At 39.3% G+C, this 16630-nt stretch overlaps 1 protein-coding gene across 1 annotated transcript in view; it reads right to left on the bottom strand.

The window, feature by feature from the left end:
• The window catches only part of VMP1 (vacuole membrane protein 1), a gene marked incomplete at its 5' end in the record, with an annotated part of 34229 nt that extends 17757 nt beyond the window's left edge, over window positions 1–16472 (bottom strand). The window contains 2 exons of the mRNA XM_010147212.1: window positions 1826–1906; window positions 16341–16472. Coding sequence (XP_010145514.1) covers window positions 1826–1906; window positions 16341–16472 — 213 coding nt within the window. The remainder of the gene's footprint in view (window positions 1–1825; window positions 1907–16340) is intronic.
• Window positions 16473–16630: the final 158 nt, after the last annotated feature.

Consider the following 16630-nt stretch of genomic DNA (forward strand, 5'->3'; position numbering starts at 1 on the left):
AGGAACTATGAAGAGTTTACACATCACCTCTCATGTTTACCAACTCCTTCCTCCTGTTCTCCATTTACCCACATTTCACCCTGTCCGGCCACTCATCCCTGCCATCTACAAGCTGTTGTTCTGCTTACACAAGACAGAGCAGCCTGTGCAGCGATGTCTCACACGTTGGTGACTAGAGAGTCGTGAGTCAGAGGCAGCAAAGGAGCAGTCTAAGAGCTCACTGGATGGAAAGATTTAAAGAACAGCTTGTAACTTACGTCTCCACTCTAAACGTTACGACATTTCAAAAGATTAGTACACAGAAGTCATATGCCAGCAACTATAATCAGATTACTTCTTTCCAGCTAACACAGGTTACTTACATTTGAGCAAATAGTTAGCACTGTCATCCCTACAATTAAGGAAACTAAGAGACAAGCGTGGAATTAATACCTCATCAGCTGAGCAGCCGGCAAATGGCTGTGGTTATTCCAGAACAATGGGATCAGAGGGGACCTACACTTCCCCCCTTCGCTGTAATCACATTTCTCTGCATCACATCCCACAAATTGTGTGGGACATGGAAGAATAAGGCACACCATTCCTACCAGTTTTCATTAAGCTTCCAGAAAGACTTAAACCTCAAGTGGTTCAATGTTTTTCTGCTCCAAAACGGCATTATCCTCTTTAAAACACTAAAATAGCAACAGTGGAGATGCTCCTATCGCCTCTCGCTTAGAGAGACAAAAGCCCTACAAGCAGTTTGTGGATCACAGAGCCATGACTCTGAAAGTGGCTTCCTCCTCCTGCTCTCGCTGGTTCCCAGTGACCCACAGGTATCTCCAGAGCAGACTTGGGAGAACTACGATGGGTGGATAACCTAACCAGGTAGTTTTCTACTCTTCAATTTGACCATATCTTTGGATCTGAAGATGCCAAGTACTGTAAGCTATAGGACATAAACATCTAAAGAAATAATGCGGCCCCAGGAGAATCTGCAGGTAATAATACTGCTCTTGCTATATCCTGCCAGCTACTAATCTGTGCTAGGAAAGTCCCAGGAGGATGACTGTCAGTGAGCACATGATCTCATCTGCCAAATACCCACTAACCCAGAGCAGTGACTAGCAGTGGCACGTGCCTCTAGTAGAGAGGACATGGCCTCAACATCAAATGCAGGGAGCACCCCTGTCTGAAAGATTGGAACTGCTTGAATTTTAAGAACTTCTTAGTTCAGTCTCTTTTAAGTCTTCCTCATGGTGACAAGCCTTTTGCATCTTTAGTGAACTGACGTGTTTTTAATCGGGTCTCACCACTGTGCTGAACTATACAATGAATTGCTTCACCTTGGAGGTGGAAGGTGTTCCTGCCCATGGCCCGGGGGTTGGAATGAGATGATCTTTAAGGTCCCTTCCAACCCAAACCGTTCTGTAATTCTCTGATCTTTTGAAAAAAGGGATCCCTTGCTGCACCATTATTTTCTGATGGATTTAAAAAAAGAGACAGAACTACTCCAAACGCATTTTCTTCCAAGGAGAACTAGTGTCAAGAAGCCCAAAAGTGAAGCTGAAAGGAGGGATAACAACAAGTTAGCTGTGCTTTTATGCAGAATTCACTGTGTTTGGTACTAATCTAGGACTGGAGTTTCTCCATGCTATTGTACTTGTCAGTACCACAACCATCCCATTTCTCTAAGTGCCACAGAGAGTAGAAGAAGGAAAGAAGGCACGAGGATCCATATGGAGGCAAATAAAACTAAGTCACAGTTCACAGCATTAATTTCATTGCCATGCACTCAACCTGCAGTCTGTGAATACAAACCCCTCTGTTACTGAAAAGAACTTACTGAAGCGCAGGCCAAAATGCCGAAGAACCCAACCTTCTGCACCAGGTTCTGCACAGCCAGTTTGGCCCGGGAAGCGAAATCCTGCAAAGAAGAAAACGAAGCATTAACGAAGCAAACCCCCAAATGAACATAACCTCAAAGTGTATATGATTTCAATACCCTCCACGATTTGGGATTTCCTAATTAGCATTTGGGAGAATTTTTAAAACAAAAAGGCCAGTTTGAAACTCCGGGCTTAGAGGGAAGAGAGAGGAATTCATAATGCTCAGTGTGAAGATCTGACCACCCACATGTATTATCCAAATCCCTGCGAGTGGCACTAAGTTCACACTACTATGGACACAGGTTTTCTAGTATTTATCTCCCCGGACCTTTGGATTGCCAGTGCTGCTGATACCTTATTCCTTAATCAAGGGAATTAATTCCTTCAATGCCATTTACAATTTTAAGAGGTACACCCTCAAAACACAAAGCCAGAATATAACAATCCCATTACATCCTGTGATTTTTACTCTCAATCCCAAAATCTTAATCCAAATAGCTAATTCCAGGTACTCTCCACAACAGCCTAGTAAAGTTCATTAAATGCAGAATTGAATCTAAAGTACTTCAAAGCAACAAAAGTGGCAAAGCATGTAACATTTGAGCAATTCTTTACAAAAACATGCTAAGAACATGCTGCCTACTTTTATTGTGGGACCACAACTTTGAAACATGCTCGTGACAAAGTCAAGAGTCTCCAAGTTTACCAAATAGTAAACATTTTTAAAAGCAAAAATAAAGATTCTCACAAGCAGTTTATTTGAATGTGTAAGGGAATTTACATGAGAGTAACATTCTTTTAAAGCAAAACTGTCCAAAAAGTTAAAAACAGGGTCAATATTATCTTTTCAGGCTTGGCAATAGCAGTTATAAAAAGCTGGGTATCCTTGGTAATAGCAAGCTTTAGAAAGTAATTATTGATACTTTTTCAAAAACCTACATATAAGCAATAAAAACCTGATTTTCCAGTATCAATGCAATATTCACCGATTTGAATGTTGTAGAAAATTATCAGATAAATTGCACAGGGAAGTTAACTAATAATAATTAATGAAATTCTAAATTCTACACTTCTACTACAGCATAATAAAAAAAAAATTACATTTATGTAATTTTAACTTTGTTAGCATTCTGTTGAAATATTCAATCCTCTATACCAGGGCAAGTAAATTACAATTACCTGACAATGTTCTTGCATATTATTAAATTCTAAACTATAGAGCTGACAAAAGGTTTCTATGCCAGATTTAAAAAAAAAAAAATCTGTGTTAAGGCCATTTGCTATCTTTTTACACCCCTTTTTCAAGTAGTGACTTTTCTCCATTACAGTGCTATAAAAATAGTGAACAAATTCTCAAATCAAAACCCCAATTCTTAATGAAACCAGAAAATTTCTATTTATTATACTTTTTATTTGTGAAAATAACTTGAATTAAAACAAATACTTCAACTAAAAGAAAAATGCCAAATAAGTGAGATTTCCTAAATGTTACAATGGTACATTTTTAACCACATGACAGCATGCAAACCCCGTTAAAACAGTCTGTGAGGGGTGAATTTGCTAATTTTAACCAAGAGTAACACCGTGGGATCGTGAATGTCTTATTAAAAAAATGAGTAGGTGAAATATTTACTTTGTTCCTGATATTTTCCTGAAATAGGATATGAACAGGGTGCATGAGGGATTAAAACCGAGACCCAGTTTGGCTGATACCAAACAAACTTATATTACCAGGAACAGGTCTAGAACATGCCTACATCACAAGTTAATTTTTTTCATGCTTTTCAGTTAAAAGTGCATTTTGACCCAAACTGTTATACCTAACAAAATGTGATAATTTACTAGGGAGCTAAGTTCAAAAAAATCTTGCAACGTTGAGAGCAGTTCCTTCTCAAACTCTGATTCCCTCATCACTATCTCCATGTTAGCAAACAAAACCAAAACAGGGTAATATAGGATCACTAATACGGGGCAGCACTAACACACAGTCAGTCCCACAGAGGGTTTAAGACCCGAAATGAAAAGGATGCAAGACTCTTGCAGAGTGTGAGCACACAGCCATCAACAAAGGAAACAAAATGCAGCCCACTAAGGAGACAACAGGTATTGTAATTCCTTCACCAAATACAAAAGCAGAAATATGTCTTCAGAACCTCTCTACAAATTAATTTAAAATGAAAAAGCGTGCTAAAGCAGAACTGTAACATTGTCCTGCCAACCAGATTCTCTTCTTTGAAAAGGTGAAATGAAAAATAGTGCTTTATGCAGGAATTTCATAAGATGTCACCCCTTGTACTCTACAACAAAGCTGAATGCGACCATGATATTTTCAGTTCCTATTTTGTTCACCATTTCACAATGCTCATGGGGTTAGAACAATATTTTCACTTTTATAAGGCAATACAGATTTTTTTTTTTTCCACAACTCCATAAATCTCATTGTAAAGTATCTTTAAAAGAAAACACTACAATCCAATTATTCAAATAGGTCCAGGATATATTTCAATGGAAGTTGTTTCTGTTCTAATTTTAACCTGTTTACCCATTATCTAAGACTGCATTGCTAATACACCGTTGTATTCATTTTCACAAGCTGGAATTGGAAACAAACTCCAGCAAGTGACCTATAAAGCATTGCTTGCAGCACAGCTGCTTTAATAAAATATATTATAATTATATATAGATTGACTGTATTAACTCAGTGGAAGCACAGCGGACCATTTTTCATCAAATTTCTTAAAAATAAACATCCCTCACTCACTGCAAAATTCAAGGCTGTCTTAAAACTAATTTTTTCCCTCCAGCTAAAAACATACAAATTTTTAATATAAAAACAATCATGAAAAAAGGCAACAATTTTGTCTTTCTCTCTCAAAAAAAACCCAAACCAAAATTGGGACAATTTTTCTCACTGTATTAATTCACAACTTTCTTTTTTTAAAGTTACTACTCAGACTGCTTCTTCTTTAAGTTTTTTTTACATTAATTGTCTATTTCAAAAAACTCCACGGAAAACACAGCTATAGTCCTAAAAATTTCAGTTAAGAAATTCTAATTTGTCTTACTTTTTCAAACTTCGTAAATAAGTCAAAAGTGATAAATTAAGAGGTTTTTTCCCCTATTTTCTATGATCTAATGTAATCATAGATAGAAATAATTTGCATGGCAATATACACACCAGGGCGACATCAAAATTATGTATTTGCAGCCTTAACATTTACTTTAATGAAAACAAGTTTAGAAATACTTCTGTTTGGTTGCTTCCTTAAATTTCATTTGTCAAATCTTTGCAACATCTGCAATAATAAAAAAAAAAAACCTTAAAAGTTTCATTTCTCAGAGAATACAATCATCAGTTTCACAACTTTTACCTATTTCACAATATAATTTTTCTGTTATAAAGCCTCGCAAAGGGAACAATCTTTTCTCTACCTTTTGTTAAGCATTTGAAAGAAAATCAAAACAACTTTCACAACTTACTGCTTAAAAAAAAATAATTAAAAAGACATAAAAGTTCAGCTACTTACAGGCACAACATTTTCCCCCAAAATTAAGTATCTAGACTGGACTCGACTCTCAGCTAACGTGATTCATTCTCTATAACATTTCAGGACACTTTAGCTCACTATGTGCCTTTCAAAGATGATTTGGTTTTTTGGTTTGGAAATAGATTTCCTGTGACTGGTACAATACAGGCAAAGGAAGGTTAAATGATTAAACATTACTTCATTGGGTTAATCATCAGATCTCAAGAACTGGAATGGAAATAAAAGGCATAAAAAGGTCAGTGCTGAAACAGTGATTCACAAGTCTCAGCTGGCGGCTTGAGGAAGTTTGCTTCATCTCTGCCTTCAGTAAAACGGCACATTTTATTGATACCAGCATTTTATTACTACATGTTGCAAAAGCAAAAAACCCTCCCAAAACTCCAAACCTAAAGGAACAGTAAAGAGAAATTACATAATTTGCTGCTAAGTAAGATTTACCACAATGTTCCTCCTTTCAATGTACATTACGGTACAGCTCTGAGTATAACTTTACGTGGACCATTTACCCCCTAAAAAAAGCCCTCCTTCTTGAAAGAGTGAACGGACCATCTTAACTACAAGGCATCATCCCATCCCTCTGTTTTATTTTATCTCCATTTACAATTTAACTCTGTTTCTTCTTTCTCCATTTTAAAAGTTGCACAAGCTCTTCTGTATTTCAGTAAAGAACACTTCACTGGATTTAGTTAACAAGCTCAAAGGAAAAAACCCTCCAATTTTTACTCCTTTCCTTCTATAACACTGATTTATTATCAGAAAACAGAACGGTCATAATTTACTGTTCCCACTGAAATTGTGAAGCCTCCTTTTTTCTTAATCGCTAAGAACATATCCTGTGGATGGACCCATAACGAGGAACTAGCTGATGGTTACCAAGGAGCTCTGAAAAATCAGCATTAGATCCAATCCCACAGTCCTTACAGAAACAACCCCTCAGACTTCGACAGAAGGTATCTTCTCGAAAGACTGCACAGATGGGTCTAGAACTGTGGTATTATGTAACGGTTAATTTTCTAACATGAAGTTGCAATCAGTTTTTAGGAGCATCAATAAAGCTATGACTCCCTACCACAAACCAACCCTCCCCTGCATGCAGCAGCGATGATAGCTGTCAGTCTCCGAAAGGTACGATCAGGACTTCCAATGATTTGAGGCCCAGAAAAACCTTTCTCCTATCACGATTTTTTTCTGCTGCCAATACATCAAGCACTTTACAGATCTGTTGGTAATGTTGGTATATTGGTGGATATAGCCCAAAGAAGGCCAGTAAAGAAGCAATATATCAGACTAAATTCAATCAGAAGTTCCCAGTGTATGTATTTTCTACCAGTAAGAACATACCGTGACTCAACTTAGGAACAGGAGTAACTCAGTGATATGAATATTAATGCAATTGCTCAAGCAGGATATTAATTATCTAACAAAAGGTAGTCTTAAGAAGTTCAAAATAGATTTCTGGAAGGCTTGGGAGGGGTTACGCAGGATTTGTTATTCTAATAAAAAACATAATTGTGAATGAACAGTAAAAAAATACAAAGGCACAAATAGAGAGCTGAAGTATGTTGCACCTTGAAGGAATGACTCCTCTACAAACAAGGAGGATGCTAAAGCTGCTGTAGAGACAGGTATTCATCCTAGTGCCAGAGACTTCCCTGATGCAAATGTTTAACTTCCATGTGAGGAAGTGGACAATCCTTCAAGATTTGAGCAAAATTTGTATTATAGTTATAATATTTACTTATTAGAAACCAAGTTTAATTACCCAAATAATAATCTGAAGCGAACATGTTTTCCCAAAGATTGATGATGCTGTATGAAGCTACCATCCCAGATTATTAAAATTATAAATTCCATAACATTTAAAAAGCTGCCTACAAAGACAGTACTCCTTTTTATGTAAAAATCTGAGTTATGTTAAAAATGAGCTGCACAATATTTTGTTTCTTCTGGCTTTCTATTACAACACAATGGAATCAAACACAACTTATGGGAGAATGACCATTTGTGGTTAGGCAATGAATTTCAGAGGACTGGGAAGAATTATTAACTCATTGAAATAACATATTAACTGCAAAAGACCTATTTTAAAGAAGTCGGGTAGCTACCTACAGGCTGAGAGGTTACAACATACACCCATGCTAAGAAAGCAGTAGATGAGCTATGGCATTTAATGAGCAACACGGTAACATGGAGTTAGGATGAGGAGAACAGAGATCAAGATACAGACGACAGTCATTGCCTATCACTGCAAATAGTTCATTACTCAGTGACCAAAGAAACCATTTCATGCCTCTCCTGCAAGACATCAAAGGTAAGATCTCATGAGTAAGGTTCCAGTAAGCTGCAAGCAGGACTGTTTTGGTAGTGGCTCATAGTGGTATCGATCCACAACGTCAGCTGCAATGACTCTCAACATCTCAATGCGTATGGAGAGGGCTGCGGCCCCGGATCTCTGTTCTAGATTTCTCAAAAATACTTCTGGTTTGATACAAATAAAGGGCAAACTAAAGGGGGATATTTCCATCTTGATGCCTGGCGAGAAGAGGGTGTGAGAGGTAAGGTTTAAACTTACTTATCACTCAAAATTCTGGGAAAGAAAGGCCCTGTCTTGGAAACCGGGCTGTCAAAAGGCAAAGTTAAAAAAGGTTTGCAAGGATTCCTGAAAGCAGCTAAGGCAAGGTGGCAGATCTAAGCAAGCACTGAAGTTTGCTAAAAGAAGGTATTTGCATATGACAGGCATAAGACAGACATTTCCAGATGAAGAGGACTGAGACAAATTCTAAACCTGGCAAGCAAATAAATTTCACTTCACAAGAACTTTGGGTTTTTGAAGACATTAAATTCTGGAAAAGGAATAGGCCAATGATACGGGAAAGTGAGAAGAGAAAAATGTCCACGTTGAAAAATGAAAACACGGGGTTTGAACGTACAATATTAAGAAGACTGAACAGCAACAAAACAGGGCTCTTGACTTCACAGGCTTTACTAAAGAATTGTGAAAAGACAAGGGAGCAGTATCTACAAAACCTCATTAAATCGACTACGTCAGAGAACTGAGCACTTAAAGCTAGTAAGATGTCGAACCATTCCTCAGAATATTTGTAGGCAAGGATGCACATAGAGCAGGTACTACATACAAATCCCAAGCCAACAAGAAATCAACGGAATATATATTGTTGAGGAAAATGCACAGATTTATTCCCACATCTGTTTGTGTTCAAATTCTTGAGGTTGGCTGCATGTTAAGTGGGGATGCTGCAACCCACAAAGATAATCGGGAAGATGCTCATCTTTGGGACTTTGTAAACTCAGACATATGAGTAACTACAATTAGCTCTTCAACGAAAAAATGGGAAGTTTTTCCATAGAAAATACAGTTAGACCTATTGTCCTCATAATCAGACTTTAAAACCGCTGTTAGAAAAGAAAGACGTAAGAAGCCACAGACAGAAGTGTGTGCAGAGTTGAATCCTTTGCAAGTTGCATGGGAGCAGAGCGTAACAGAGTGAAGCGTTCATTCCAACAGCAAGCTTCGCTTTCCCTCGTCATTTAATATTAACCTGACTTGGAGTAAAAGTGTGAAACTTCTGAGTAATGGATCCATTAATGGCAGATTTTACTTACCATATAAAGTGAGTAGGAAGAAAGTCAACCAGCTCTGGACTAAAGAGATAAACACTAGGAACTTCTAGGTATTTGTTTCATTTCATTAACAAACTGTACCACGGTAAGAACATTTTATTTCACTCACTTCTCCCTTTCACCTAGGCCTTGGGGGAAGAACCAGCAAATGCTTCTTCATAATAAACCCCATCTTGGGAGCTTTAGTTTTACACTGTTATAATTCAACACCACTGGAAGTCATATACCAAAATGAACACCTATTATAGATTTCAACAAGTTAGCATGCATTCTCAAACTTAACGCCAGCATTTCCCACAACTAGAATTGAAGCTCTCAGACTTCTACATAAAAAGTCCTTTTGCTTCACACTGCAAGAATAAAGAAATTTTGAAAGAATACAACACAATTAAAGGAAACAGTCTGAAGGAAGAGGAAGGAGCATGTCCTTTCAGTCTTATCAGATCTGTCCTATAGAGCAGTAGCCCTTTTAACCACATCCCCTGCCACCTCTACTCCTCAGTTCAGGTCTGTGCAGTAGCATGAAGCAACATGTCCCCCCTGACACTTTGCAATTTTACAGCGGTGCACAAAAGCATGAAATAGAAAGTAGTTCTTTAGAAAATTTTATTTTACTAAATTTTATTTACATCTTGTAGGAGAACTGTCAGTGAGCAGATCCTGCAATCTACTTCATGCAAGAGAGTTGTGAGTTTGGCCTGTCAGGGAAGCAGCAAGACCATTAGGACAGTCCAGTGTTGGCACAGATTACCCAGAGAGGTTGTGCAGTTGCCTGTCTTGGAGGGTTCCAAGACCAGACTCGACAATGCCCTGAGGAAATTGAGCTGATCTCACAGATGACACCACTCTGAGCAAAATATTGGACTAGAAACTGCCTCAGGTCCCTTTCAAGATGAATTTTTGTGCGATTCCATAAGGAGGTACTAGCAGCCACCTACAGAGAGAAGAATGAAGTAGAAGAACATCCTGTCGCTCTGTTCCCATACATCAGCCACCGACCTCTGCAGCCTTTGCTTCTACAGTTGAAAGCGTATCCTGGCATTGCTTCCACCAACGTGCTCGCTGCCTAAAATACCCCTGCAGCTGTAATGAGTGCTCATTTATCTCAAAGCTACAACTGCAGTTAGTTATTGTGACCACAAGTCTGCCAATCTAGTTATAGCGGCGTGACGAGCAATTCCAGGATGTTGTCAAGTTTTTTACTCAATTACAAATTATGAAGTCTTAATTTTGCATATTTTAAGATCCAGACATTAAAAGGAAGGTCTTATGATTGGGGGAATGAAGGAAGTTATTGCTTTGCTTTAGCCACCACCATCAAGAAAGGAAGAAATTTTCGACAGCCAGACAAATAAACTGACCTCTTCAGTCTCAGACAAATCAGAGTCAAAGACACCAGCACTGAAAAACATACACTGTTCCTCCACTGAGAACTTTAAACTAAGTTAAGAGAGACAACCCATGCACAGAAAAATCACTTGTAGAATAAAAGTGAGCAACTTCTTACACAGCTGACAAATCCTTTTGCACACACAAGCCTTCCTACGCAGCCTAGCCAGCAGATGTGCAAGGCTAAGCATACCTCTCGCTTGTTCTCCCTGGGAAGTAGCAGAGGTTCCCAGACAGCTTAGAGAAGTGGTCTGCATACCAGACTCTTGTACAACATAGATATTTAAACAGTGTCTGGAGCAGGGGTAAAAAAAAAAAATAGCCATTTTTGTGATTATGATACCATAATTAATTTCTATCAGTTATTGAAGGCTCTCCCTGAAAAAAATATTTTTGAAGTAGCTTATATGACCCAAACTTTTGATCATTTATTGGTCTTTCTCACATTACTGGGGAGTAGAATATAAAATATTTAGGACCAAATTGCTCCCTTAGAAACTTGTGTCGAGCATCCCCGACGCACACAGAAAAGGGCACGCAAATCCCACGACGGAGTTCAACTAACTGCTTCTCCACAACTACAGTGCAAATGCAGCTTGCAAGATTTCCAGGAAGTTTGGCAACATTCTTTCGGAAAAGGTTCATTTCTGTTGAAAAGCAAGAGATTTCTTACTGAAAAAATTCCTCTGAGCTAATAGCCTAATATTGAGCGAAAATATTGCAAAGTAATCCAGATTTCTTCAGTGGCTCAACCACTTCTGATTTATGTACTTACATACTAAACATTAAAGTGACAGAGGGCTGAGTAAATGAGTTTTAGGGAACAGCCTTTATCACAAAGAGCTGTTCAAAGAAGAATGTGAAAAAGTCATCTCTAGATTACCATTAGCAAACCGTAATGCTCATTGCTGTTTTTTCCTTATCTGTAAGCAGGTGTGCAGATGAATAGAACAATGCAGGCACAAGACCGCACTATTCTCCTGCCAGCCTCCAAAGAAATCCAGCAAGGAGGTGGCTTACACATTTGTTACTCATAGTTCCTATTGTCTACCCCCTGCCTGTATTAACTCTTTGCTACCTCTTTTCTCAGGAAGTCCCTCTACAGCAAGTTCCCTTATTTAAAGCTTTCATTGACTCATACCAAAGCTTACTTCAGCTCAGTAATTTTGGAGAAGCATTTAAAACTAAGCTGTTACTTAGTATGTGAAATAAAACCCACCACATGTTACCATCAGTTCACTCTCCGTTTGCCATCTCAATCTACAGGATTCAAAGGAAGTTTCTAAAGAGAAGCTTCAAGGTTTGATTAATTATGAATTTCCATGTAATTATGTGCCAAGATAAAAGAGGTGAGCTACCTCCCCTAGATCTATTAACAAATGCAGCCATCAAACCTCGGGAGCGGTGTGGGGGAGCCTCCTGGTAGCCACCCATCAGGCAGCCCAGCCCAGCTGAAGCACCAGCCATCTCCTTCTTGCGCAGTACAATTAATAAAGAGAGGAAGCTGATGAGGAAAGGGGGTGACTGGAAGACTGAGCAAGAGAAATCATGAATGGAATTTGATGTTGGGTTTAAACATGTTATTGCTGGGAAAGCAAAAAAACGAGTAGTCAAGGTTTTCCAGTTATTGTGTGTGACTACCACTTCCATGTTGATAACTGCTTTATGAAAACCTGCTTGTGGTCTGCTTTAACTTCTTTTTTTCTTATACTGAGTACCCTTAAAGCCTTTCGATTAAACAAGCCAGCAGCCAGTGAATCCTTTTCAAGCAGGATCAGACACTAGCTGTTAGCTTAATCACGGGAGAGATCCATTTTTAATTTGGCCATCTTCTTTTACGCTGCTAATTAAGTAACATTTTGCTTATTAGTTGAACCCGATCATTCCATTTGAATTAAGTCACAGTGTCGTGTCAGAACACAGTGCTGGGTTCTCCAAGTAACCATGGCTGGGTGTGGTAGCATACTTTGTTCTGCTTCTGCAAAGAGAAACCCCACATGAAGACGTGGAAAAGCAATGCAGCTCAAGGCACCAGAGTTCTCAGAAATGCTGGAAAGATGGGTTTAACACACATCTAAACTGTCACTATCGCAGAAGTTCATCGGTTTAACTCCTTGCAGACAAGAAGTCGACTCTCTGAGCAGGAAGTTGTTCGGTGGAACCCCTGACGCAATGCAAACCGAAGCAGTTGCAGCTTAGTTTAATACAAACCCTCTTGAGTCCACGTTGACAAATTCTTTAACAAGCCCTGTGGTTACAGGGAAGCTGGTTTCAGTCTGAGTCACTCCTGTTCAAACAGTTTACTGGAAATGGAGGGGAGGGGGAATTTTCAGAGAAGTCATGTGATGGCCAGACAAACCACAACCAGTAAAGGTTCAGTGGAGTCAAAAACAGGTCCCAGCAACAACTGACGCTCAGTGTGCAGATGGCACTCAATCATTTACGAATGAGTCCTGCTGAGTCTCGGCATTTCTATGGATTTAACCCTTTTTCAAGTTTGTATTCTTTCAGAGGCAGGACACAGTCTGGAAAGTAAACAAACAGCAGTGGCTGATAGTAACATAGGCAACTAGAAAATATTTTTACATGGAAATTTGGCGGCAGCAATGCTGCACAGAAGCAAAGCCTGATGTGTAAATCATTAGTTCTTAAAAATATGCCACTTAATGAATCCAAACACTTACAGTCATTAAGGATTAGATATACAGCAAAGATATTAGTACTTTCTCCTCTTAGCAAGGAGCACCGTGATACAGCAAGGGCCCACGCATTAGGCATTATCACTAAGTACCTTGAGGGAAGCTGGCATGAAATGCTTCGTTTTCACCAGAAACCTCAGTCAGCTTTAAGCGTTTTAGCATGACAGAGAAAAGACGAGAATACTAAACAACCAGCAACTGTTCAAGTGGTGAAAGGGAGTCCCTGCAAATGTGTGTGTAGACACGACGCCGTACAGAACTATGCTTGCACTGTGTTATTACCAATATGCTGCCCCAGCACTAAGCAGCAGATTCACTTCCCCTAATTGAGAGGTTGGTTTGAACGGCTGCACTGGAGATACTCCCCATGGCTAAAAGGGGAGCTCTGATGAACAACTCCTTTGCTCTGGAACTGGCCTGGAAGAGAGTTAACAGCGACTGAGATACCGTTTCAAACAGTAGTAGTTATTAAATGCTGCCTTAAGTATTAACAAATCAAAGTTGCTTTGTTCCTATAGCACGCTGGGCTCTGCACTGTGTGGGGCTCTGAGACAACAAGAGCCCGGCTTGTAAACCACACTCCTTCTGCAGGCCAAAGTCGCTCGATTTTAACGAGAGGAGCCACGAGGCAAGAAAAGCTCTGACGCTCCCTTTATGTAACTGGGACTAACTCACTGGCGTGCACCCAGGCACCCACAGAAAGGAGAAGTGTGCCTTTAAAACGAGGGGCTTTTTCTGAAGGATCTAATGGCAGGTACAAGGCAGACTGACTTACACGTCCTCTGCAGGCTAATGAGTTCTCTCAAAACCTAGCTCAAGGAGACAGCTCACAGATCTGCGACTTGTGACAGAAAATCCACCAACAGACTCTTCAAAGTAAGCAGTATTTTACTCTGTGTACCTCTGAATTGGGCACTACAGCTTTACGCTGTTTAATCCTTTCAGGTTCCCTTTTTTGTTTTTTAAAGTGACAAGCTAGCAAGCACACTCCCCCTGCAGACCCTTCAGGCTGGATGTTATATTCACGGTCTGTTCTCACCATAGAAGATCCTCATCTGTTTCTCAAAATTACCATTGTTTTTGAGAAACAGCAGCGACAAGCTTTCTAAACAAAACACACGCAGGCAAAAACGTCAAGCCATTTGGCTTTGCCTTGTAGGCATACAGCAGCTCAGCAGCAGTAGAGAGGGAAGCTATTCTTCAAAATCTAACGTGCCCATTTTCATGCCTTTCAAAAAGGCAGGATGAAGCGAGACCTTTATACTGAAAGAAGGCTCCTGTCATTTGACGTCAAACATTTGTAGTAGTCTCCATGGCATAAGACACTTGTCACATCCCCCGTGTTTTCTTAAGCACAAGGCTTCAGTTTGGGAGAGTGGGAGAAGCTGATGTAGGTAATAAAAACTGCTATTGAGAAATTTAAAAATAGACATCATAACCGCTCATGGATAGCAATTAAAGAACAAGTAGTGATAAGCTGTGCTGAAGATGGGCATTTACTCAAGGTCATAGGAACAGGCAGGCCTGTCTCCCATAGACATCTAGCAAAAACACGATTGAAGCCAAAAGCAAAAAGGAAGTCATATTAGCAAATGGAAAAAACTGAACTGTCAGTTTTATGAGTGCAACACAATTTAATCGGATTGTCAAAGCCTCATGTTTTATAGAAACCAAACCACAAGTGGAGTTTAAGATTTTTTTTTTCCTGGCCATCCATCCACAAAACAACACGCTTCAATCCAAATTCAGTTGCCAAGAAAATAAAAATCAAAACTACTGGTAAATAACACCATCATTTTCCTTAATTGATTATACACCACCACTCACTTGCTAAGGACAGTCAATACAGCTTGGCCTGTCCTGACAAAATGCTCTCTAGCAAAAATTTTCTTCCCAAGAATCTTACTGTGCATTCTGGAAACCAACTCTGGCTGCTCCCACAACCGTACATGCATATAATTTGCTGGGAGAGTTTCAGTAAACACAGATAGCATTTCAGCTCTCGAGTCATGTATCTCACTGGTTTCACTTTTTTTTTTTTAACCACAACTTGATTCTTATACAGTTAGGGATTACTTTGCAAAGCAAAGACTGATGATATAGTAAAGAACAAAGCAGATTTTGTTCCCCCCTCACTGTATCTTTAAAGAAATACAAGAATTTACTATCTATGATAGCAGAAAAGCTATTTCGAACTTTCTAGATGGGGGAGGCTCTCAGGAAACACAGGGTTTACTGTTAGAATTACTAGATTGCACTCAGTATTTCCAGAGAAACCACCTTCTTTTATGGAAAAGCTTCATCCATCTCCAAGAAGAAAAAAAAGTATATATTTGTATCAAGAAAATACCCTGGCACAACAGCTTAAAGGCAGCAGTGCATGGTAAATAGCATCTGCTGGTTTTTAGTAGCAGTCTCATGACCTCTTTCAACTCAGTGGCAGACAAGACAGGATAAGAAGGAAAAATACTGAAGAGAAATTCAGTGGCAAGTAGTTTAAGGAAAAAACGTTTAATTTCTTCTAAAATTCACAGTAACTTGTGACAGGACGCAAACTCCTGACCTAAATGAAAAATGATCTACAATAATACCTGACTGACGTACAGCATAAGCTGCAAACTATGCTGTAACACAAGCAGTATTTAATCTATCAAGAAAATAAATGGCAAGAGCAACAAAAAGGGATTCAGAGCAGTTTGGTTGCATTTTCACATCAGGAAAAATATGTTTCCTCAGGCTGATGAGTGGGTCATGCATTGGCCCCCGAGGGTGTTAGCGGCAAGGCAGGTAAATATCTGAAGGGGATGAGCTGACTGAAAATTATCTCCTGGCCCAAGAAGGCTTTACATGCAGCTATAACCACCATGACTGTGGAACAGCAGCTCCTCTATCACTGCTTTCTTATCCCACTTTCTCCCTACCTTTATTGTGCTCTTCTAGAAAGACTAAATAAATGCAGTATTTGTAGCAAATACTTCAGCTGCACTGTTGTATGTGCATCGACAAGCTGCATTCTTGTCCTCCCATCACCAGAAGTATCTCTACCCAGTGCAGGATCTTTCTCCATCCCCGGGAATTCCCTTGCGAACTCACACCAACTGGTTATTGGCCCAGTCCCATTTCACTGGAATGGTTATTTACTCCATCTAGTTGTTCTGTGTTTTATTAATTCTGTTGTTTTGCACTGTTCTTACTTGTGCAGTCTCTGCATGTTCCAGCATCTCCTCAAATTCCTGGTACTCTTCATCATCAGGTTCAGCACCAGAGAGTCGGGCCGCCCTCGCCATAAAATATGGAGGCAGCTCTCCAATGGCTGTGCCAGCACCCTGGGAAAAGAATAATTCTGATTTATTTTCATGTTTATTCTTAAATAGGAAACATGTGATATGCACATTCCCGTGGACATTTCCAATTATTAGGACTGATGAGACCAGCTGCTTTGAGAAGTTTGCTTTTTATCCACCAGGCCAAATTTCTCGCAATT

Source organism: Eurypyga helias, unplaced genomic scaffold, assembly GCF_000690775.1.
Source record: "Eurypyga helias isolate BGI_N326 unplaced genomic scaffold, ASM69077v1 scaffold16202, whole genome shotgun sequence".
In the NCBI taxonomy this organism is placed as follows: Eukaryota; Metazoa; Chordata; class Aves; order Eurypygiformes; family Eurypygidae; genus Eurypyga; species Eurypyga helias.